The 24806-nt window shown below is 35.4% G+C and overlaps 1 protein-coding gene across 1 annotated transcript; it reads right to left on the bottom strand.

Annotated features, from left to right (window-relative positions):
- Positions 1–486: 486 nt before the first annotated feature.
- Positions 487–807, bottom strand: LOC122738014 (40S ribosomal protein S24-like). The gene has a single exon (XM_043980057.1). The coding sequence runs from the start codon at positions 805–807 to the stop codon at positions 487–489; it is 321 nt and encodes a 106-aa protein (XP_043835992.1).
- Between the last annotated feature and the right edge of the window lie 23999 nt (positions 808–24806).

Raw genomic sequence — 24806 nt, 5'->3', positions numbered from 1 at the left:
TAAAAAGTTACTATTTCCTTGTGTGTTCATTTTTTTGTGGTGCGTTGACTTAAGAAAGTGTTGCAGTTAGATTTAAAAGTGATTTTTACTTAGAGAGTATTCCAACCGAATCAGAAAAAAACAGATCAACATTGAAAAAAATGCTCTTGGGATATTTCTGCACCACTGAAGGAAGAAGTACCCAGATAGGCAAAATCATAGATCTTCCAAGTACCTTTATTAATTTAAATAGCCTTAGGAAGTGGTGGGTGACACAGTTTAAAAAAAAAAGTTCAAAAGAAAAGTATAGCTATGAGTGTCCAGCTAAGAAGTAACACAATAAACTCTTTTTTTTTGAGGTTTTTACATAGTTTATTTATGCTCTGATGAAAAACCATCTTCATGGACAAACATCCTCCATAGCACCTTTTATTCCTTCCTTTTGCCAGCACCAACATTTGCCTTTGCAGTACCCCTGACTTTCTTCATTCTGTTCTTGCATTCCTTTCACTGCTTTCTTGACATCTTTTTCTTCTCATACAGGCCATGCCTTGCAAGTCTGTGCTTTGGTTCATTTTTCTTTGCATAATCGAGGGAATCATAAATCATGCCAAAGCTTGTTGTTTTGCCACCACCAAAATGGGTTCTGAATCCAGAGGCAAAAATGACATCTGGAGTTCTCTTGTCCATCTTGGCCAGTTTTTCTCGAATTTCAGTCTTGGGCACTGTGGCTTTTCCAGGATGAAGGACATCTATAACCATCTGTTTACACTGAAGAAGTCTGTTTGTCATGAACTTCCTGGTTCTGATGTTTACAGTGTCATTCATGGTGGTGACTGGCTCCTCAAGCAGCAGGAGAATTTTTTATCATTGTTGTTCTTGCCTTTTTATTTGTTATCAAAGCTGTAAATAGTTTTAAAATAAATTATCAATTTGTTTTCTCAAAATTGTATGTATGTTCTTTTCTAAGCAAGTGGAAATTTCAGGTCTTCTGAAAAAGAACTAGAATCAGAAGATCATGCTTCATCTTTGATAACTAGGAGTCCTAGGAGAGACCTCATAGCATCGCTATTGTAGAACTCTCCACACTAACACTGCCCCCCCCATCTTTAATTGAACAGGTAAATTGGCAGGGCTAAAGTGTGTGCGTGGTGTGTGTGTGTGTGTGTGTGTGTGTGTGTTTTTAAATTATTGAGGTAGGCTGTGTTTTCTAAAATATTTGCTACCTATATATTAATGGCTACTTATATCATAATGGCTATTTCACTCATTTAGGCAGTAAGTATGTACTATTAATTAATATTGAATATTAGTAAAGAATTGACCATGTAACATTTAATATGAGCAGAAAAACTCTAGTGCCATATTGTCTCTAACAGAGCACATGGCCTAACAGCCCACCCTGTCCTAAAAGGAGAACGATCACCAACTGACAGCCTTCCCAAGTCAAGAGTCTGATCCAAGATAATGAGCCTCATGTGGTCTTGGCTTTTATCCACCTTTGATAGAGGTGGGTCACTACATTACTGTTCAAAGCTAATTGGCTAGCATCATACAATTCCATTGGCTGACATGACCTTAGGGTGGTCCAAATTAAAATGATCTCTACAGATGACATCAGGGGATGTATCTAAAAAGACTCTCCCCTAAGTTGCTCAAGGTAAAGTCCATTATCTAAATGTGATATAATCACATCAGTTCACTGAAGTAGACAAAAAAGAGTGTATCTCCATTTCTGTTGTTACTTTGGGTTTGCCCTAAAAGATATTACGCCCTGAAAGAGATAGAACTTTCTCAAGAACTGAGCTTTATGAAATGGGGGATGAGAGGGAGAGAAATCCAATTAAAACTGGGTCCCTGGGTCCCAAAGAAATTCACTATTAATAATTATTTTCTCACAAAAGCAAAAACTTCATTGTCTCAGCAAAACCCTGGAATACAAACAGAATGATATTGCCCTAAGCCAGTGACAGGAACACCTAATGACCTTTATATTAACAACCAAACTACAACAACAACAACTACAACAGCCAAAAATTTAAATGAAGATAAAGAACCAGAACAGCAAACACATCTTTAAAATGAACATTCATATCTCTCTGAAGCCCAAATGCAGGGAATGGACATTTCTTATTTAGAAGTCCATTATGTACCCCCACTTTGCTTAAGACAGTTTAAGATTCAATGCACCTGCACTGGAAATAATCTAGAGAGCAAACAAAGCTAGAATTATGGAAACAATAGCCAAGGGCACATAATTTTCCTCCCTGGTTCTTATAGTGTCTCCTGCCATGTAGGTAGGCTAATACTATTCTCTCAATATGTGCAGATGTGTCCTTCAATCATGAACCTAGATGTCACTGTTTCAGTGATGAATACAGATTATTTGGCAGGGCCATACCTCGATGACACAAGTTGGGGAGTTCTATACATGGCACATCCCCACACAAGTGCAAGCTTCCTTGTTCAAGTGCTTTGTGTTCCTTTTTGACACACTGATGCATTGCTTTTATTTATTTATTTTTTTAATGTTGGAAAAATGAACATTTGAAGCCTTGATTTCCTGAGCTAAGAAGTAACATTTTCTAAACAGAACATTTGAACAACAGAAGTATAACTGTGAATTGGATTGAAATAAAATCCATTGAAATGAGTTTAGTTGAATAATTAAGAACTTAAATAAGTATTGAAGAAATGAATAAACTCTACAAGTTTTAAAGTTAATACTTCCACATATACTCTATTTTTTTTTACCTAATAATACTTAATCATCATGTAGACCACTTACTCCATTGTGGATACTCCCACCAGAGAAACAATATCATAACCCATCCATATTTGCTCATCCTATGGAATTCTTGTTAATGTCCTTCCACAAATTCAACCTGGAGGCAGAGAAGGGGAAGGTTATCTTTTTTGAGTCATCTATCATCATGAGGAGTCCAATTAAACAATACAATCCAACTATCTTACTTAAATGATGTCAAAAAAGGAAATAAAATTGAATAAAGCATAGTTTGTGTTTTATACAACAAAACTGAAACCTCACTTTTGTTTTATTCATCTGTCCATCAGAGGAAAAAGAGTTGAAATTCCCAGATAGTACAGGAAGGCAATCTTTCAATTTATTTCATGAGGTGAGATCTTAGAAATTAATGTTTTCATGATTGTATGTAGCCATAGAATTTGATGACACCTATAGAGGGCAAGAGATATCTATTTCTATCTGTATAGATATCAACAGATCTAAAAATGCCTGCCTTCACATAAGATAATTAGAAGATGATTTTCCATTTAACTTTCACTTGAAATACTGATATATATATATATATATATGTAATGATTGTAATGCTATTTTACTTTAAAATGGAGTAGGTGTTGGATTTACAGAGATGTCAGAGTTGATACAGAAATCCTTGCAGGCCAGCTTAGCTTTGACAAAGTATTCTTTCACTCTAAAACCTCCACCATAATGTTAGATAAGATTAGAAGTGGAGGGAAAAGGGAAAATTTCCATTTGAATGATGCGATTTTTGTGTTCTTTCTTTATTAAAAGTACACAATACACTTGAAATGTACAATCGTGTGTGAATTGTTATTCATGGGATTCAAGGCACTGTTTACTTTTTTTTTAAGTTCCTATTTTTACATCTAAATGCTCTCAAATGTACTCAGATTGAACACATCTGTTGGAAGAGTTAGATAGGAATCCTGCAGCATTCTTCTCTTGTCTAAACTAGCTCACTGGCACTTAACACAGGACTAAATAAACTTGCTTGATTTTCCTTTGTCCCAGGAGGAGGATAATGCCTGATTGTCCCTTTGGGAAACAGACAGATAGAAGTATCCACAGTCAGGAAATTGAAGCTTCACACTATCAGAAAATTGCTATTTTGGCTCACCCTATATGTGCCCCAAAAGTTTGTGTAATAGGACAGCCTAGTGGTTTAGTGAAAAAGGCAGATGAGTGTGGTATCCAGGGGCAAAGATGATAGATAGTAAATGGAAGAAACCTTAAAGGTCACCTGGTCCAAAGATTCTCAAAGTGTAGTCAAGAAAAACCTTGGGGTCCCCAAGGCCCTGTTCTGAGGTCCTCAAGGTTAATACTATTTGCATAAAAATACTAAGACTATTTTGAATATAATATATAGCAACAGGTATATCCCACATAAACAAAAGTTAGTTAAGGACCTCAAGTATTTTTTAAGAGTATAAAATGTAAAGAGCTCCAAAGACCATAAAGTTTAAAAACTGGGAGTCTAATTCAACCTTATAATTTTCATATTGAGAACAAAACTGAGGTCCAAAACTTTTAATGACTTATCCAAGGTGATTTAGGCAATAAATGACTAGGCCACAGTCCAAACTTGTATTCTCTGATTATAAATCCAGGATTTCTTCCACTACATTATGACACAGACACATCTCTCTCATGGCTTAAACATTTCTTTTAAAGAAGAAAAAGAAAAGAAAAAAAAAAAGGTTGGAAATAAGAGTGGGATTGGGGGAAAGAAGTATTTTCCTTCTATGGTTTAGATAAAAGAGAGCATATGCTTATGAAATGCTCTGTCAGAAATGGTTAGACCTTATAGAAGTGTGGATAATTTTTAATGCGAAGACAATTTCTAAAATGCAAGAATTTTACTATGTAAAGCTTCAAACACCATTTCATCTATTTGCCTGTAAAAGTGTCATTGAACCACATTTAAGTTACCTGGGGAGAATTGTCATGTTAAGTAAAACACTTTTCTTTCTTACCCTTCAACTGCCTCTGAAAATATGAATGGACTCAGATTAAAAATAATAATAATAATAAAAACTCATTTCCTACAAATTTCTATCCTTTACATAATAAGACATATGGTCTACCATCAGAAAAGATGGATGGTCAGCCCCCTCTACACAACAATTTCTCCAATCCAGTAATTTGATTGATTCATCTCTGAGTGGATTTAATTTCTTAGTTCCATTGCACTAGGTATAAAAGAGTAAAACAATATTTGATGACGACATCAAATTCATGCAGTTTGAAATGAAGTGCTGTTAAATCCTGTTAGGGGCTAAAATCCTAGCTATACTATCTAAAATCTAATGAGTGGTTGCTAATAAATGATAAGCTTTAGCAAGAGTATTGGAGTGTTTAAGTATTTATTAAAGAGCATTAGGATCAGAGAGAAAGATAAAAGTCTAACTGTTTCTAAGAGACCCCATCATCCCGCCATGGTGAGGTCAGGAACCAAAAAGACCCAATGCCTTCTGTGAAACTGGGCACATCCCCTCCACATGTGCACACACAGCTCCAAGCTAATTGGCTGGTAGCTTTTATAGATAGTACCCACAAGCAAACGTCAATTCCTGACACCAAAGAAAGCTGAATGGCTTGCCCTCAGATGCCTGCTCCTCATGGTAGAGCTTTCCTACAGTAACTCTCCAGCAGGTGGCATCATTCCAATCATTACAGTCCTATGGTCCTCCTTTTATTAGAAGTTGGTGTAGGATCTGCCACCTTGAAGCAGTTGGTTACTGAACGGCTTTGGCCTGAGCTTCTAGAGATCTAATTCATTTTCTCCCTTTATAATGTCTTTTCTCATCTCCCAACTGAATATGATTTTTATCTTTTTTTTAACTCTCCTATGGCACTTAGCACTTTTTCATTTATTAATCAAGGTATAAAATAGAAAGATTTACTATTCCCAAAAGTATATTCCACAGTAGTGGAGCATGTTCAATTCAGAATACAAATTACAGAAGGATTTCTAATAGGGAAGTTCTCTAGGCATTACTATTTGCTGATTATATTATATTCTTTACAGTAAGTCCTATAAGTTTGCAAAGGCTCTTAAAAGAAATCCATAATTTTCCTTTTTGTAATCATAAAAGTATTTTATTGTTTTCCAGCTACATGTAAAGATAGTTTGCAACATTTTTTCATAAAATTTTTAGTTCCAAATTTTTCTCCCTCCCTCCCTTCTCTCCCTCCTCCCCAACACAGAAAGCAATCTGATATAGGTTATATATGGACAATCACATTAAACATATTTCTGCATTAGTCATATTGTGAAAGAAGAATCCGTACACAAGGGAAAAACCTCAAAGAAGAAAAAGAAACAGCCAAAAAGTAGAAACATTATGGTTCAATTTGCATTCAGAATTCACAACTCTTTTTTTTCTGGATGTGGAGACCATTTTCCATGATGAGTTCTTTGAAGTTGCCTTGGATCATTGCACTGCTGAGAACAGCAAAGTCTATCACAGCTGATCATCACACAAAGTTGTTAATGTGTACAATGTTCTCCTGGTTCTGCTCTTCTCACTCAGCATCAGTTCATGTAAGACCTTCCAGGTTTTTCTGAAATCCGTCTGTTCATCATTTCTTACAGCATAATAGTATTCCTTTATATTCATATACCACCACTTGTTTAGCCATTCCCCAATTGATGGGCATTCCCTCGATTTCCAATTCCTTGCCAAGAAATCCATAATTTTGTAAAAGAATTTGATCTAACTTTCTCAATAGGAAAAACCTAGCAGATTGAGAATGGCTGTTGTCCAGATTATGATATGCTATTGGATACAAAACCAATAGAATTGGTTCATCATTACATATATATTGCATAGACAATGTAGATGGACAAATGTTGTAGAAGGAACTTTTGTTTTATGTAAACTTGGCTGAATTTTTTCTTTAATGTGTGTGCGTGTGTGTGTGTGTGTGTGGTGTATTTATTTCCTAATAAGGTAATACAATATTTCTGGGTCATCAACTATTTGTCAGCACAAAAAAAGTAATAACATTAAATTCAGAGAAAGATATCAATTAAAATAAGATAAAAAGTTAATTATTTTTAAAAGGAAATAATCAACCTTTAATTAAGTTTTTCTCAAGGTATAGTTTATATTTTTCAGGTTTATATACGATGAATTCAATCCTCCAGTTTTTTTAATCATTTTCGTAGATAAACTCTTTGGTTGGAAATCCACATTATATACTTTGCATAAGCACCAAACACAAAATTGCAAATAATTTTCTTTTTAAATGTTTAGAGGTGTTTGATGATGGTGGTGGTGAGTCTATGGATAATACTTTACATTTCAATAATTTATTTTTTCCTCCTTGATAAGATAACATTTAATGAATAATTTAGTGTGTTGATGGCATGTAGTCAGGAGTCAGGAACTGATTGAATCATCGTCTTTCATAGTAGATCAACTCTTCTTCTAAACTTGGCTTTCTCCCAGAGCTGCTACATTTCCTATGATGCCATACTAACTCAATTGGATTAAAGTCTAGGGACCTGTAAAGAAAATACAATCTACCTTTACTGCCTAGTTATAATCTCCCCATGCAGTGCATAATGTTTTCACAGTACAAATTATGTGTCAGGAATCAAATTTCACTAAAAGCAGTTTATAATGGACTGTACAGAAGTGCTGTATGTGGTACTCAAATGCCTTGAACTTGGGCCTTCATTTGCAATCAACACAGACCCCACCATGTGCTTGAGGGTCATTGCTAAAACCCAATGTAACATTAGAAAATTGTAACTCCTATCCATTCTGTCAAGGAATGCACTATGCACATTATTAATATAGCATACGATAACAGATGGCCCCAGCAATTCTGTAGTTAGGCCCTCGAGAACCCTGTGTGGGCTGTAATCATGTCTAGAGTAAGGGGACTGCTTTTCTCTATATCACTTCATTCTTAAGGACTCACCTCTTTATGACTCTGCTGAGAAAGGTAGATGAGTATAAATGAATGAAGAACTAGATTTTATGCAATACAAAATGCAAAGATGTAGAAATGTTAGAGAAATGTGGTTCTATTTATATGCCAGAATAATCAGAAGTACCATCTTTCAATGGACAATTTCAGATGCATTTAATATGCATTGTCCCTGTCTCTAGAAGGAAATTGTACTAAATCTCTAGAGTTCTACTGTCATTTCATCAGTAGAAATAACAGCCTGAAATTTAGCATGTTCCAGATGAGAAACAGGCCTTGGGTTGCATCTGTCATGTTTCATTATTAACCTTTCTGATCACTGAGTAATACCTAAGGAAAAACATATATGTCACACAGTACAGTGTGCATCAAAACAGGTGGGTAGGAAAAATAACTGCAGTCACAACCTTGTGGCTTCTAATATTTAACACAGGCATAGGAAAGGAATTTATCAATTCCCACATTGCTATATCCACACAACTATTTTTGTATGTGAATAGATGGAGTGAATCCATTTAGGTTAGGGGATTTCATTCTGACCTTCTTTTGAAATGTGCTGTCTACATGTTGATATATCGATTCATATGTTTCACAAATAGCTATTAAGTACAAACTATATACAAAACACTGTGTTAAGAGGCTGTGTTTGAGGTGAGGGGTGGGGCTATGAGAATGGGTTGGAGCATAAAGGTAAATAAAAGAGCTTTTTATTTCAAAGGGAAAACAATCTAAAAGGCAAAGGAAAAATGTATTAAGTACTATGGAATGGAATAAAGAACAAAAGAAGTTCAAAGAATGAAGAAATCATTCAGTCATCAGACACTTATTAAATGTGTAGAAAGTGGTAGTTGATTTCACTCCAGTTCTGTTCATGAAATTATAGAAGGCAAGGGCAATAGAGAAAATAAGTTGTTCAATTAAAAATAAATACCCATTTATGAAGAATATATTGTGTGTCAGCTACTGTACTAGCCACAGGGGATAATACTACTACTACTACTTCTACTACTACTACCACCACCACCATCTCCACCATTACTACTACTACTACTACTACTACTACTACTACTCTAGTCCTGCTGCGGTTAATATTATTTATAATAATTAAAATGATAATACTGATAAACACTTCTTATGGCCTACTTCAAGCTCATCTAATGCTCTAGGTTCAGAATTTGAATTCAATAGAACATTCATAGATTATATGAGTAAGCAAAAGGGCATTTATATTTACTTATAGATACTTATAGGTATATACAAGAGAGAAAAGGATGGCACTAGTAGTTGGGGGCATCAAGAAAGTCTTCTTGTAGAGGATAATATTTGCGATTTGTCTTGAAAGAAGAAAGAGACTGTATGAGAAAGAGAAAACAAGGGAATTTAGTCAAAGGATGGCAGAAAGACAGGACAAAGAAACAGAGATGGGGAATGGAACTGTGAGTAATAAAGACTAGACCAGTGTGGTTGGAGTATAGAATGTGGTAAGTCAAATCAACCAGCACTTATTAAGTGTTTATTATGTTATAGGCATTTGTCTAAGCATAAAGAAGACAACAGAAGATACATACACACACATGCACACACGTACATACAGAGCCAGGGTTATCTACTGTATTCACAGCCATCACCAGTCATCTTGACATTTGTCTCATCACTGGACTTTGATGACTCTGGAAGAGAGAATGAGTCTGATGACTTTGCACAACTTTGCCTCACTTCAATCTAATTTGAATTCAAGTCAAGATATCACCCTTGTGATGTCATTGGTCCTCTTCCAGAATGAAGGATGAAAAAGAACGGCACAAGAATTGTGGCAATACAATGCTGGATATGTGAATTGTCTTGGATAGAGGTTCACTCTAAATGCGAACATCTATCTGTGTACTCTAAGAATGAGTCCTCTCTTCCTATTAATGCTGTATATAGTTATGCGAGAGGCCACCTTGACAGATGTCGGGAAGCATTTTATTACTTCAGGCCTTACAATGCCATCTCAGCAAGTTCCTTTGCTTTGAGAATTCACCTACTGGTTTATTGTTAAAAGTAAATGTTCTGTGGCAGCTGGATGGCACAGTGGATAGAGCAATAGCCCTGAATTCAGGGGGACCTGAGTTCAAATCAGGCCTCAGACACTTGACACTTACTGGCTGTGTTACCCTGGGCAAGTCACTTAACCCTCATTGCCTTACTGGGGAGGGGAGTAAATGCTCCAATGAGAGCTTGTACACTATAGTTTTGAGAGTACAGATTAATAGATTACCTTGAATACGAAACATTGAATCCCACTCTCTGGAAACCCAAGTATGGGTGAGAATGATGTGGGGGTGGGATGAACTTTGGAGATACTATAATCTAGAAAGGATATTTAAATGCCCACTCTGTGGCAAATGTTATGCTATGTACTAGAATCTCATTTATATTTGGTCATATGAAAAAAACTTCAGAGAAATGGGAAAATTTTAATTTGGATTAAAAACTTGAATGATTCTCAAAAGTCAAAAAGAGGTAAGATCTTTCAAAGCAGAGAAATGGTATGGGTGAATATGTGACAAGAATAATATACAAGGAACAATGCAGTGGGACTGGAGTATAGTGTGGATTTAGGGAGGTAAGGGCAGATAGGTTTTGTGGAGGCTTAGAATTCTATAGGGCAAAGAGTTGGACTTAGAGTCAAGAAAAAATCTTGATGTTATTTCCAGCTCTGAGGCTCACTAGTTCTATGAATATGGACAGATCTAGACTCTCAGAGCCTCTTCTTATCTGTAAAACAGAGATAATACATATTTCTACTATTTACCTCACATAACTTTTGTGAAATAGAAAAGGGAAATGAAAAAGAATAGGGAAAGAATTTTGACATCCTTAAAGAACTACGTAAATATTCAGTTACTATTTTTTAACCCAACATAGATGGTGGGTTAAGAATATTAAACTTAATTTGGAAGACATTCAGTTTTTGAGGAAGGGAAAGATATATAGAATCCAACAGGGCAAGGAACATCTTTTTTTTTTTAAATTTTGTATTCCTGGGGGCAGCTAGCTAGTGGATAAAAGCACTGGCCCTGGATTCAGGAGGACCTGAGTTCAAATCTGGCCTCAGACACTTGACACTTACTAGCTGTGTGACCCTGGGCTAGACACTTAACCCTCATTCCCCCCCCCCAATTGTGTATTCCCTTATCAATTACTTCCCCTATATATGCATATATATGTATATATGTGTATATATATACATATATATACACACACACACACACATATACATATACACATGGACACATGCATGTACACATTATATACGTATTAGTGTGTGCATATATGTATGTGTGTGTGTCTTCTAGCTGTGTATATACTTATTTATGCAAGTTCTCCAGACCCTTTTATTTTATCTATGTGGGAATGTTTTTCATGTGAAAACAGCTTCCACAAAAAAAGGGTATATAATCTGGGCAAATAATATGTAACATGGAAACTTAGGGAATTGTCTTGGGCACTGAGAGATGAAATGGTTTCTACATAATCACATAGATAGTATTACAGCTCTTTTCTCATTTTAGTAATGTTCAGGTCTTTGCAATCCCATTTGGGTTTTTCTTGGCAAAGATGCTGGAATGGTTTGTAATTTCCTTCCCCAGTTCATTTGACAGATGAGGAAAACTGAGGCAAAAAGGGTTAATTGTCTTGGCCAGGGTCACATAGGTAATAAGTATCTGAGATCAGATTTGAACCAGGTCTCCTTAACTCCAGTCCTGACTCTTTACTCACTGTGCCACCTAGATGCACCACTAGTATTATCAGGGCAAGACTTCATTTCAATTCTTATTGATATCCAGTCTAGATTTCTATCCTATATAACACTGTGCCTCTTTCCCTGGACAAATCATACCTCTAGCACTTATCACAGTGCCTGGTACACAGTAAATGCTTAATAAATGTTTTTGATTGACTGACCAACAATAAAAGAAATATATGATTCTTAAGTGGGTTGCCTTGATTTTGAAGAGAGATGCTAAAAGAAGATTAATATGGCAACAGTGTATAGGATGAAAGAAAGGAGTGAAAGGAATGGTAACTAGTTAACTGGCTACTAATATAGATACTACTAAATTAGAATGGCTGGCAACATGGAATGACAGTAAGGAAAAACAATCTGAGAGACATTGCAAAAGAAATTATATAATTTTGTGATTAATGTACTATACTTTGGAGTGGGAGAGGGAGGAGTCAAACTCAAACTTTTTTTTCTTGAGTGACTAAGTAAATGATGATTCTATTAACATAAATAGAGAGCTCAGTGGTGGTGGGTGAGGATCTGGTTTTAGAAGAAGAAAAATATATTCAAACTGACATTTTCTTCTGATAGAACGTTTTGATAATACTTTTTTTAAAGCTATTGATGAAAAACATAATTACTTCCTGATACAGGGGTAATAGCATAGACAGAAGTAAACAATTAAATTCTAGCAACTGCAAGACTATTGTTAAAAGTTTTTTTTATTAATACAATAAAATACTTCAGTTTTTCCTGTCTTTCTGTGTGGTCTTGTATATGGAAATTTTTCAATGGATAAGACCACCATGAATTTCAATTTTCACTTTTCTGGGGGGAAAAAAAAACAGATTTTTCCTTCATTCTTTTCTGTGGGATGTGAATCTGAATTCCTATTCTTTTCATTTACTATCTTTCATATTCATAATGTTAGAATTCATTAAAAAATATGGACAAATATGGGGACAAATAATAAAGCCAGGCCTACATGCTCCATTCTTTTTTTGAGGCAATTGGAGTTAAGTGACTTGCTCAGGGTCACACAGCTAGTAAATGTCAAATGTCTGAGGCCAGATTTGAACTCTGGTACTCCTGACTCCAGGGCTGGTGCTTTATCTACTGCACCACCTAGCTGCCCCATAATCCATTCCTTTATAAAAGATCCATACATTTTGAGCAAAATTGGAATAGTATCCAAAGTAAGATGAAGTTCTAATTTACCATTCCTTTTTCAAGCAACCCTCCACTCACACATATGATTATAAATGTGATTAAAGTAATTCCACAAAGTGTAAATGCCAATGTAGCCAGATAGAATGAGAATATTTGTCATTTTAGAGGCTAATTATATGTAACATTGTTCCTCTGCATTCAAACTATTATGTAAAAACATAAGAAAACTACTGTCAATGAGTAATATCTGCAAGCAATATCTCCTTAATCTGAAGTCTGGCATACTGAAGTTGCAAAAACACTATTTAAATATAGGAAGATTTCTGGTAAATTTCTGGTTAATTAATTTCCAGTCTTTGAAAATATTAAGACTTTACTTAAGGCAAAGGTTTTATTACATCCATTTTGCTACTGATATAGTTGCATGAGCATTTCAACTTAATGTATTTGAATGACTTAAATATTATTACATAATATTTATATATTATATAGGGTGCTTTGACAACGTTTTCAAAGCACTTTACATTTTTCTTTTGAGTCTTACAAAATACTCTTATGAAATAGGTACTGCGGGTATAATATCATCAGGAAAAAAGTGTTATTTAGTAGTTTGCGAGCAAGAACACCCCAGTTTCTTACATAGGAAATGAATGGATGGATGAACAAAAACAATTTAATTAATTACTATGCGACAACACTGGGATATTAATTCAGAAATAAGGCAGTCCCTGCCTTTGAGGAAATTACATTCTAATGGGGGGAGGCAGTTCATAGAGATTGGTGGCCAGGAAAGGGAGGTATGGTCTGGAAAAACAACAAGACTGTAAGTAGAACAACAGCACATATCAGGAAAGGTTGACTTTCCAGAGGTAATTGTAATGTTGATTTTATTAGCTGTGTGACTAAGGGTAAATCACTTAACCTCTCTGATCCTCAGTTTCCTATAAAAACTTAAGATGCTGGGGGCAGCTAAGTGGCGCAGTGGATAGAGCACTGGCCTTGGAGTCAGGAGTACCTGAGTTCAAATCTGGCCTCAGACACTTAACACTTACTAGCTGTGTGACCCTGGGCAAGTCACTTAACCCCAATTGCCTCACTAAAAAAAACCAAAAAACCTTAAGATGCTAATAATAGCATCTATACCACAAGATGCTGCTGCTGCTGCTACTACTACTACTACTGTTGCTGCTGCTAATTCTACTATTGCACCAAACTATAGAACTCTAGTAAGAAAACCCCAGGAATCTCTGAATATATTATTCATGAGTAGGCTAGATGGCACTAGGTGGTACAATGGAGTCAGGAAGACTCATTTTCTGAATTCAAATCTGGCCTCAGATACTTACTGTCTGACCCTGGGCAAGTCACTTAACTCTATTTACCGCAGTTTCTTCATCTTCACAATGAGCTGAAAAAGGAAATGGCAAACTGTTTCAGTATCTTTTCCATTAAAACCCCAAATGGTGTCATGAAGAATTGGATGCTACTGAAAAATGACTGAACTAGGCTAGATTTGGAAAAACGTATTTATTGGCAGAATTTCTTTGGTATCAAGAGTTCATTACTAGACTCATCCTTGGTGTTTCTGCCTATATACCTTCCTTTAAACTCTGGGAGGAAGGTATTCAGTCTAAAAGGGTATTATCCCATCAGATCCCAAAGGTGCTTAAGCAATATGATCCTTCTAGAACAATGAATGGAGGAAAAGAACATCCCTCTGTCCACAGAACATTCCCAAGTACATTCCCCTGGGTGGGACTGGGAGGAAGAAATGTAGTCTGGTCAGTGCATCAATAATTTCCTCTCTAAATTCAATAAAAATATGTATAAAGACATACAAGATAGCCTACCATAAAAGACTTTGATTTTGGTCTATCTACTAAATTGTGTTGCTTCTCAGGTTATGTGCCTAATATCTATAACTAATAACATTTTAAAATTTTCCTCTTTCAGAGATGACCACATAGGCTATTTTCCATTTCATTCATTAGTCTGTACTTTTCTCCTGTCTTACAGCTTTATGTGGAAAGGGTAGAAGTATATGAGCCTCGTCATGAACATCTCTCTGTCAATTTGTTTAAGACACTGCCTCCCTCTTCTCCACAAATGATAGTCTTCAGACCTGACTTCTCAACTGACTTAGAGCAAGTGACATTCTCTTACCTCTTGCCTATGAGGATAGACAAAGTGATTATCCATAGTGTTTGAACCTCCTAATTAGCTTTTTCTGAGACTGGCAATCTATTGTGGTAAAAAAATATGAAAGTTTTTTAACAGTCGGTTAGGATAACTGAAAGAATCCAGTTTTTGAAGGACCACCCTTTTGGAGAGGAGACCAACAGTCCGCCTGCTGCATACGTCAGACTGCCTGCTACGCACTGGACTTCCGGGGTGGAGAGAACGGAAGTGGGGCTTTTTCCTGCTCTGCTGGTCGCCTGACTGCGCTGCACAGACAGTCTCTCTCTCTCCAAAGGTGGCCTTCTCTTTTGGTGAGTTTTTTATAAGGAATATAGACTAAGCTTAGACTTAAGACGATTTGTATTGTGTTTCTACTTTCCTATCCTTCTAATCAACATCACCTTGTGACTACCATAACAATAAAAGGTCTATCTAGAAAACCAAAAGCTTCTTCCATTTACTAGTCTGGGAGATAAATTAAGGGAAAGGTTAAGTAGGGGAGATTTATGATCTAATATCCAATTTTAAATCTCACAGTTTGGCGACCCTGAAGGGACCTTAAGGACCCTCCCACCCTCCCTAGTTTGGCCACAAGCCGGCTAATTTGGTGGATTTTCCAAATACCCCCCCCCCCCCCGGCCACGGACTTTCCCTTTGTCTAATCTCCCTTAAAGACTTTAAAATACAGTGATGTCTTGTCATGCGAGGTTCCTTAAATATTGATTTGTTGTTGTTCAGTCATCTAAGTACTCTACTCTTTGTGACCCATTTGGGATTTTCTGGCCAAGGTACTGTAGTGGCTTGGCATTTTCTTCTCCAAATCAATTTACAGATGAGGAAACTGAGGCAAATAGGGTTAAGTGACTTGCCCAAGGCCACACAGCTAAGTATCTGAAGACAGATTTGAGTAAAAAAAAGTGCTATTCTACATTAGTAAATGGGTTTCTCTCACCTGCAAATTCTCTAAATCAGCAAAATCATAGGTCCAGTCCCAATCTTGCTCCCATCACTACCTCAAAAAGAACAGATCCGATCAAGAATAAACAACAGCAATGGATGGGTCGCAATCCATGGGAGACAATATTTGGAGAAGGGAGCAAAAATTATACTCATGGCATCAAATGTACACACACATATGCATATATATACATATTCACATAAATACATATAGTCATACATATATAGATAATGAGGAATATGAATTACACATATCAAACAACAAGCATTTATTAAAAGCCTATAATGTTCTATCATTGAGTGTTGTTCTACTGTGATGGACTATATTCTCACGAATGCAATGGCACAGAAGAGTTCCAGGGAACTCGTGATGGAAGAGGATCTCCAAATCCAGGGAAAAAAAAAAATAACTGCGGAGTATAGATGCTAAATGAACCATACTATTTGATGCTGTTGTTTTTTTTTCTATTTTGAGGTTTTCCATCATTGCTCTGATTTTTTTTCTCTTATAACATGACTAATGCAGAAATAGGATTAATGTTATTATATATATATATATATATATATATATATATATATATATATATATATATATATATATATATATATATATATATAACCTATATCAGATTACCTGCTGTCTAGGGGAGGACGGAAGGAGGTGGAGGGAGGGAGAAAAATCTGAAATTGTAAAGCTTGTATAAACAAAGGTTGAGAACTATCTTTACATGTAACAGAAAAAAAAATAAAATATTTTATTAATTTTAAAAAAGCCTATAATGTTCTAGACACTGTTCTAGGACCTGGGATATAAAACAGAAAATTGAATAATCCCTACTTACAAAGAGCTTTCATTTTAATCAGTGTGTGTGTGGGAGGGGTTCAAACAAAGAAACAAAAATAAATATATGGAAATAAATATTTTTTAAAATACAAAAATAAATAGAAACAGTTTAAAATTAAGGTATATTATGAGGGAGGACACTAGTAGACAAAGGCTACAGATAGAATGTGGTGTTTAAGCTGAAGCTTTAAGAAAGAAATGGATTCTATGAGTGGGAGTTGGGGAGGGCATGCATTTCACACATGGGGGAAGGCAAGTACCATCATTTATGAAAAATCTAAACTTTCAGGATGTCACTGCTCTCTGCCTTAAAGTTTAAGAGGAAAGGCATGGAAACAGGTAATAAGATGTTGTGATTTTTTTTAAGTAGTAAAACTGTACATTAAAATTTTACATAATCTAGTCCTTTGAATTCAATCTTTTGAATGTGTAATTGCAGTTTAAAAATCCACCTAGGACTGATTTAAAATCTCCTCAGTATTTTATTTAAAGATTGCTAACATCTTCCTCTTACTTGATAGCTTGACTGATTCATCAGTATACTACTACATTTTTTCAGGATAAAAATTAAGTTACAACCCATAGATTAATGAAATTTTCATTAAAAAGATCCCACCCCCCAAAACAAACTCCAATGCTTAGAATTAAAGCAAGACTAAGCATAATTTAAGTTAATATTACTATCAAGCCATGAAGGACTTAATTTACATTTGTACCATAATGTTTGGAAGGCATTAATTATAAACTTTTTGAATTCTGTTTCACGTGCAATATTTTTAAAGTTTTCAGCTCAATACCCCTTCCCTTTCTAAATTTTCAGCTCCATTTCCCTTCTTCATATAACATAATGCACCTTTTCTTATATAATCATTTTAAAGGTACACATCAATCAATAAGAGCTGATTAAATATCAATAGTATCAGACAATATAAAATATAATCTGAAAGCAAGTATATTAAAATATGAGTTTCTCAAGAATAGGGATTTTCTTACTTTTTATTTGTATCTTCAATGCTTCATAGTAAATGCTTAATAAATGTTTTATACAGCCATTCATTCAAGTGCATAGAATAAAGGAAGGAGTTTATATCCCAAGGATAAAAGTTAGAAGAGGATAAAAAGACATGAGCACTATACAGAATGGATGAGAAAATGATAGCAATTAATGGATAACAAAAGATAACAAATTCTTATTTTAGCTCTATATAATTTTTGAGTAGGAGAAAACAGACATTTGTTCATGGTTTGCTAAAACCCTAAATCAGTGAGGAGATTGTCAGAGAGCATCTAATGGTCTTCAGTGATTTCAAATGATCAGGATCACACCCCATGTATTTAAAAGACTGGTATATGTCAATGCTGAGCCAATGTCAATAATGACTGAAGAAAATAATGGGGCACAACAGGTATCACAAAGATGCTGCTGGACAAATGAACCAATTGTTAAGGGAAGAGTATAGAATGTTCACACCATAGATGAGGAAACTTGAGTTGGATTCCTGGTATAATTATATAACATAATATTAAATGGTCTGTGATTATTTAAGAAGGTGTTTATCATGAAAAGCAAAAAAAAAATAACTTGAGAAGAGAGAGCACAACAGAATTATACAATTCCTTTCTTTTAGCAAGCTAAACTGAATGACTAGATTAAAGACATAATTTGCACATATAAAATTCCTGGATTTTGGCAAAACAAATCACAAAGTCTTGATATCCTTGTGGAAAGATGGGGATGTGTGAGCTAGATGAAAGTATAGTTAGGTGGAACATATTAGCATTAAGTGATCAGATACTAAAAGTATTAATTGATGGTAAGTCTGTCAAATTAGAGGAAAGTCACTAAATTCTCAGGGATATCTTCTTGGTCCTGTGTTGTCTCATAGACATTATGCTTCTCAGATATTTAATATGACTTCAAACCTGCTAGGCATAGTTCAAATGTTTCATTGATTTTTAAGATGAAATGTTATGGGAATAAATGTAAAATCCTACTTTGAATTTTAGAAATCAATAACAAAACCATAGTAGAATGGAAGCCTGGTAAGCAATAATTTATGTTACAAAGACCTGGGCCTTCAGTAGACCAGAAAAGTCAATATAAATCACTGATGTTATTTGGCAAACACAGCTAAGCGATATTTTGGGGTACATAAAATATAAGGTAGAAGATAAATTCCACTGTACTTTACAATGATCAGAACACATCTGGAAGATTGCATTTAATTGTGGGTATCACATTTTAAGAAGGTCACTAATAAATTGAAGCATGTCTAAATGAATGTGACCAAGATGATGAGGAAAAAATGGAAATCATGCCATATGAATATTAGTTAAGGGATCCTGAGATAATTGTTTATGGAAGAGAAAAAAATTTAGTGAATGAGATAGTAGTATCCATGAACCTGTATTTCTATCATATGAAAGTGGGATTTGATTTCTTCTACTTGGCTGCAATTGGTAGAAATATGAACAAGGCATAGAATATGCACCAAAGCATATTGATGCACAATGTAGTGGGGGTGGTGGGTGAGTGGTACATCACAACAATTAGATCACTAGTAAAGATAGACTATATAAGGAGATTGTGGATTTTCCATCACTAGAGGCCTTCTAGTAGAGGTTGGATGAATACTTGTTGAGGTTGTCATAGAAGGGATTTTCTTTCAGGTGTAGACAGTCAGTTCTAAATGACATCTGGGGTGCCCTCCAACTCAGATTCTATGATTTGCACTCTCTCCACCATACTCATATGTAATCAGATTTCCTAGAAACCTTGAAGGATTAGCTTTCTCCCTTCTTACTGTCCTAATCCATAACTTCTGTAGTTTTGCAGAAGTGTAGAAGGTTTAGAGGGCATTAGTCATACCTCAGGTATCGGACTCAATCTCGGTCACATTCCTCAGGAATATTGTAATGCCCTTCTTCTACAAGTATTCCTTCCATTCTCTAGCCAATTTGAACTCTTCTAAGTCACATGGCTATATCTTATACTTTTACCCCTTACTGATGCTGACATTCCTTTTAAACTCACCTCAATTGCCACTTTTTCTATGATGCTTTTCCTGTCCCCATTTGATTAAAGATTTTTGCTCCTTTAACTTTAACCTAACACTTTTTCACACTTTGTTGGTATACTTAATCATTCATTAGTCAATATCTAATTATCTGCCAATTAGTATCACTTCTCTAATAGACTGTAAATTCTATATGATCTTTTTTCTAACCATTTTCTCCCACAGTACTCTGCACTGTTTATTCTAACCTGCCTTTCCAGATTAAAATCATGTTTCTCTCTTTCATGCACTCTAAGATAAAGCCAAATAGGCCTTCCTGCTGATTCTCATACATGTAACTCTATTTTTCATCTCAATGTCTTTGAACAAGCTGTCTTGCAAGAGCGCAACATACTCCCTCCATACAATTACCTCTTAGAATCACTAGCTTCCTTCAAGGCTTAGCTCAAGGGCCATCTTCTCCAATTGTTTTTTGTCCTTCATTCTCAAAGAGTACCTATGAAATTGGGATGATTTCATGACTTGCAGTGAATTGGATTTAAGTGAGGGAGGGATGTGCAAGGTCACCAACTTCACTCTCTCCTTTAGAGCCATCTGGGTCCAGGGGCAAGGTAATAGAACAGGATGACAGGAGATGGCTCCAGATGTTTTGAGGCAATTGTGGTTAAGGGACTTGCCCAGGACCATAGAGCTAACAAGTGTTTGAGGAGAAATTTGAAGTCAGGTCCTCCCAACTTCAGGGTCAGTGCTCTATCCACTGTACCACCTAGTTGCCATGATTTTCTCCAAAAAGCTTATCTTGATGCATACTGTTCCTACTATCTTTCTTCCAAAATTATATTGTATTTTTTCTTTAACTTACAATAATCCTTCTACTAAAGCTTTTGATGCTTCAAGGTCACATCTTTCCTTTTCCCAGAACTGAAGACACTGCTTTATGAGACTAAATATAGGATGGTTGCAAATGAAAGCAGGAGAAAATAAGAAAGACCCCAAGTGGTTGCAATAGGTAGAACAATTGAAAACAACTGTACTGGAGTAGAGAAGAGATAAATGGTAAAGGGATATGAACAAACTAATTTTTATTAATTTATCTATGTATTTATTCAGACATTTGTTTATTTATTTATCTATTTTTGTTTTTTCTTTATTTAGAATTTTCCCCAAGTTACATGTAAAAAATAAATTTTTTCACATCAATTTTTTTAAAACTTTGCATTCCAAATTTTCTTCCTCCCTCCTGCCCCACTCTAAGAAATTAAGTAATTCAATATAAGTTATACATGTGCAGTCATTCAAAATATCTCCACATTTGTCAGGTTGAGAAAGAAAACAGACAAAATACCTTTAGAAAAAGAAATTAACAAAAAAAATATTATTCGATCTGTATTCAGATACCACCAGTTCTTTCTCTGTAGGTGGATTGCATTTTTTATAACTCCTTCTGATAGAATCCTACTCATCATTTCTTTCACAGTTACTATTGCTAACTGTATTGCCCTCCATCCTATTCCCTCCCCTTGCTATTTACTCTACTTCCTAACTTCTTTCATCCTATCTCTCCTAAAAAGTGTTTTTCTTTTTACTGCCTCCTATTCCAATATGCCCTACCTTCTTTCACCTCTCCTACCTTATCCCCTTCCCCTCCCATTTTCCCACAGGGCAAGATATATACTATACTCACTTGTCTCTTTGAGGCAATTTTTCTGTGAGTAAGACTGACTCACTCCCCTGCTCCTTCCCCAACTTCCCTTCCACTCCATAGGCATTTTCTTGTTCCTTTTTTGTGAGATACTTTACCACCTTCCACCTCTCCCTTTCCCTTTCTTCCACTGCATTCCTCTTACCCATTAACTTTATTTTAAAGATGTCATCATGGGGCAGCTAGGTGGCAGTTGACAAAGCACCAGCCCTGGACCCAGGAGGGCCCCAAGCCCAAATCTGGCCCTAGACATAAGCCAGCCCACCCTGCCTACTCCACAAAAAAGGATAAACAAAAAATAAATGCTTCACAGGTATCATCCCTTCATGTGCAATTCACAGCAGTGCCCTCTGTCTAAGTATATTCCATTCAGCTGCCTTAATACTGAGACAGTTCTTATGAGTTAGAAGTATTATTTTCCCATGTAGGAATGTAAACACTTTAACCTTTTACATCCCTCATGAATTCTTTTTCCAGTTTACCTTTTTATGCTTCTCTAGGATCTTGTATTTGAAAAGCAAATTTTCTATTAATTTTAGGTCTTTTCATCATGAATGCTTGAAAGTCCTCTTTATCATTGAAGTCCCATTTTTCCTCCTGAAAGATTATGCTGTTTTGCTGGGTAGGTGATTTTTGGTTATAATCCCAATTCATTTGCCCTACAGAATATTATATTCCTTGCCCTCCAGTCCTTTAATGTAGAAGCTGATATATCTTGGATTATACTGACTACAGCCCCACAGTACTTGAATTGTTTATTTTTAGCTGCTTGCAATATTTTTTTCCTTGACCTGGAAGCTCTGGAATTTGGCTATAGTATTCCTGGAAATTTTCATTTTGGGATCTCTTTCAGGAGATGATTGGTAGATTCTTTCAATTTCTATTTTTCTATTTGCTTATAGAATATCAGGGCAATTTTCCCTGACATTTTCTTGGAAGATGATGTCTAATCATGGTTTTCAGGTAGTCCAATGATTTTCAAATTATCTCTCCTGGTTCTATTTTCCAGATTAGCTGTTTTTCTAAGGAAATATTTCATATTTGCCTCCATTTATATTCATTTGGATATGATTTATTGTGTATTGTTTTCTCATAAAGTTATTAGCTTCTATTTGTTCTATCTTAATTCTTAAGCTTTCTTCAGAGAGCTTTTGTACCTACTTTTCCATTTGGCCAACTTGGCTTTTCAAGATATTGACTGTTTTTTTCATGACCCTCCCTCATTTCTCTTTCCATTTTTTTCTCTACCTCTCTTATTTTCCCTCTCCTCTTACTTTGTCTTTAAAATCCTTTTTCAGTGCTTCTATGGCCTAAGACCAATTCATATTTTTCTTAAAAGCTTTGGATGTAGTAGTTTTGACTTTGTTATTGTCTTCTTCTGAGGGTGTATTTTGATCTACTTTGTCACCAAAGAAATTTCCAGTGGTCTGCTGCTTGCTCTGACTGTTCATCTTGCCAGTCTATTTCTCAGCTTTTAACTCCTTCTTAACATGAAACACTGCTTCCAGGATGTACTTTCCCAAGTTTCAGGGAGTTCCAGGTCATACAATTTAAGCACAAGCTTGTTCTCAGCATGTCTGTCCTATAACTATCCATGGGCCTACTTGCCCTTTAACCTGGAAGCAGAAATATGATTGAAATCTGATTCTCTGTGTTCTGCAAGCTTGGCAGGTTTATGCCCTTCCCCCTTGGCCTCTGCTCCTCAAGTCTACTTCCTGGGTAATGTGCTCCTCCTCTCTTTCTGCAGAGACCACCACTATTTCTCCCCAGGAAACCACAGGACTCACTCATTGGTCTGTGAGCCAAGATTCAGAAGAAGCTGCTCATGCTGAAGATTCTGAGGCTCTGGCAGCACGGCCTGCCTGGGGCTGGATCTGCACCTTGCGCTGAGCTCCTCTCTCACCCTGGTGTAACATACCCCACCCCCCGCCCCCCGTTGAATTTCTAATCTGTTTTTGACTGGAAAATGATCTCACTCTGTTCTTTTGTAGGTTCTACTGCTCCAGAAGTTGTCTTATGGCATTTTTGGAGGTATGTGAATGAATTTGTTTGGAGGTCGGAGAGTCACAGCCTTTTCCTCTGCCATCTTGGCTCCACCCCCTCCTGAACAAACTATTTAAAAAAATAAATATAAGTTATAAATTGCCATAAAATACTTCAAATGATTAGTAATATGAACATTATTTTAAAAGAATTTTTTATTTAATATACAAACAATATTGAAAAAAGGATAAATGATAGAAATAATCCATTTTGGAAGGACTACTGATGCTCTATCAGTGGAGCTGTGAATTTGTCTAGCCATTCTAGAAATGAATTTTTAAATATGCAAGAAAAGTTACTAAACAATTCTTATATTTTTAACATACACATACCCAAAAGAGATCAAAGATTGGAAAGTCCTGATATATATATGTATCAAAATATCCTTAGTAATACTTGTCATAACAGCAAAAACTCGAAGAAAAATAGATGTACATTTATTGAGGAATGGGCAAATGGTAGTATGTAAATATAATGGGATATTATCAAGCCACAGTCATGATAGATATGTAAAATTCAGAAACATATAGGAGGATTTGGATGAGCTGATGCAGAAGAAAGAAAATAGAAACAAAAGAATAATATACAAATAATTACAATGTTATAAATGAAAAACTAAAAAGATAGGTGAACTCAGGTTAAATTTCAACAATCTAGAGCAGTGAAGAACGATAGGTGTGGAATGTTGCATATGATGACAGTTACAGTCCTTTTGTTCATCAGTTTCATGAAAATATTTCTCTTTGATTCAAGGTGAAAAGATATTGAGGAAGAGTTAGGGGAGTGGGTTAGAGGCACATTGAGTCTAATTACTGCAATATAAGCAGCAAAACCATCAATAAAACGTTAAAATAGATTTTTGAAAAGAGAGTGAAAGGCGTTCCTGTGGCCACCTGGCCACCAGATGAGAGAACTGTGAGTTTAGGGGAAAGAATGAGGAAAGATTTTGGGGCTATCATTTGTAAGGAATACAGTAACTCTTGCGGAACCTTCAAGGGAGTATGATTATTAATATTTGAAGAGGACTACATTTAAATATAGTTACACCACAATGTGAACGCTAATTAGGAAAATGGACACAAGGGCGTGCCTATGCATGTGTTCTACCTGCCTCTCTCTAAACATGATGATATGTATTCATATTATGTTTTATTTCATAAATAAAAAACCAAAAATATTATAACTTATGGTTACCTTAGAGATGCGTGTTATTTAAAAAAAGGAAGTCTAGTTTATAATCTAAAGATTTAATATTTATTGTTTCAATCTCACAAAAGAGCAGAAATATATTTGACCTTTATAACCTTTTAAAAAATAAATGTGTTTGTATACTACTTATTTTTTAAAGGAGTGATCATTTAATGAACTGAGATATAGATAATAAAAAATATGTTAAAACTTTTTCCTTCATTAAGGAC

This window comes from Dromiciops gliroides, chromosome 2, assembly GCF_019393635.1.
Source record: "Dromiciops gliroides isolate mDroGli1 chromosome 2, mDroGli1.pri, whole genome shotgun sequence".
Taxonomy (NCBI): domain Eukaryota; kingdom Metazoa; phylum Chordata; class Mammalia; order Microbiotheria; family Microbiotheriidae; genus Dromiciops; species Dromiciops gliroides.
The sequence above is the reverse complement of the archived record's forward strand: the minus strand, read 5'-3'. Positions and strand labels throughout refer to the sequence as shown.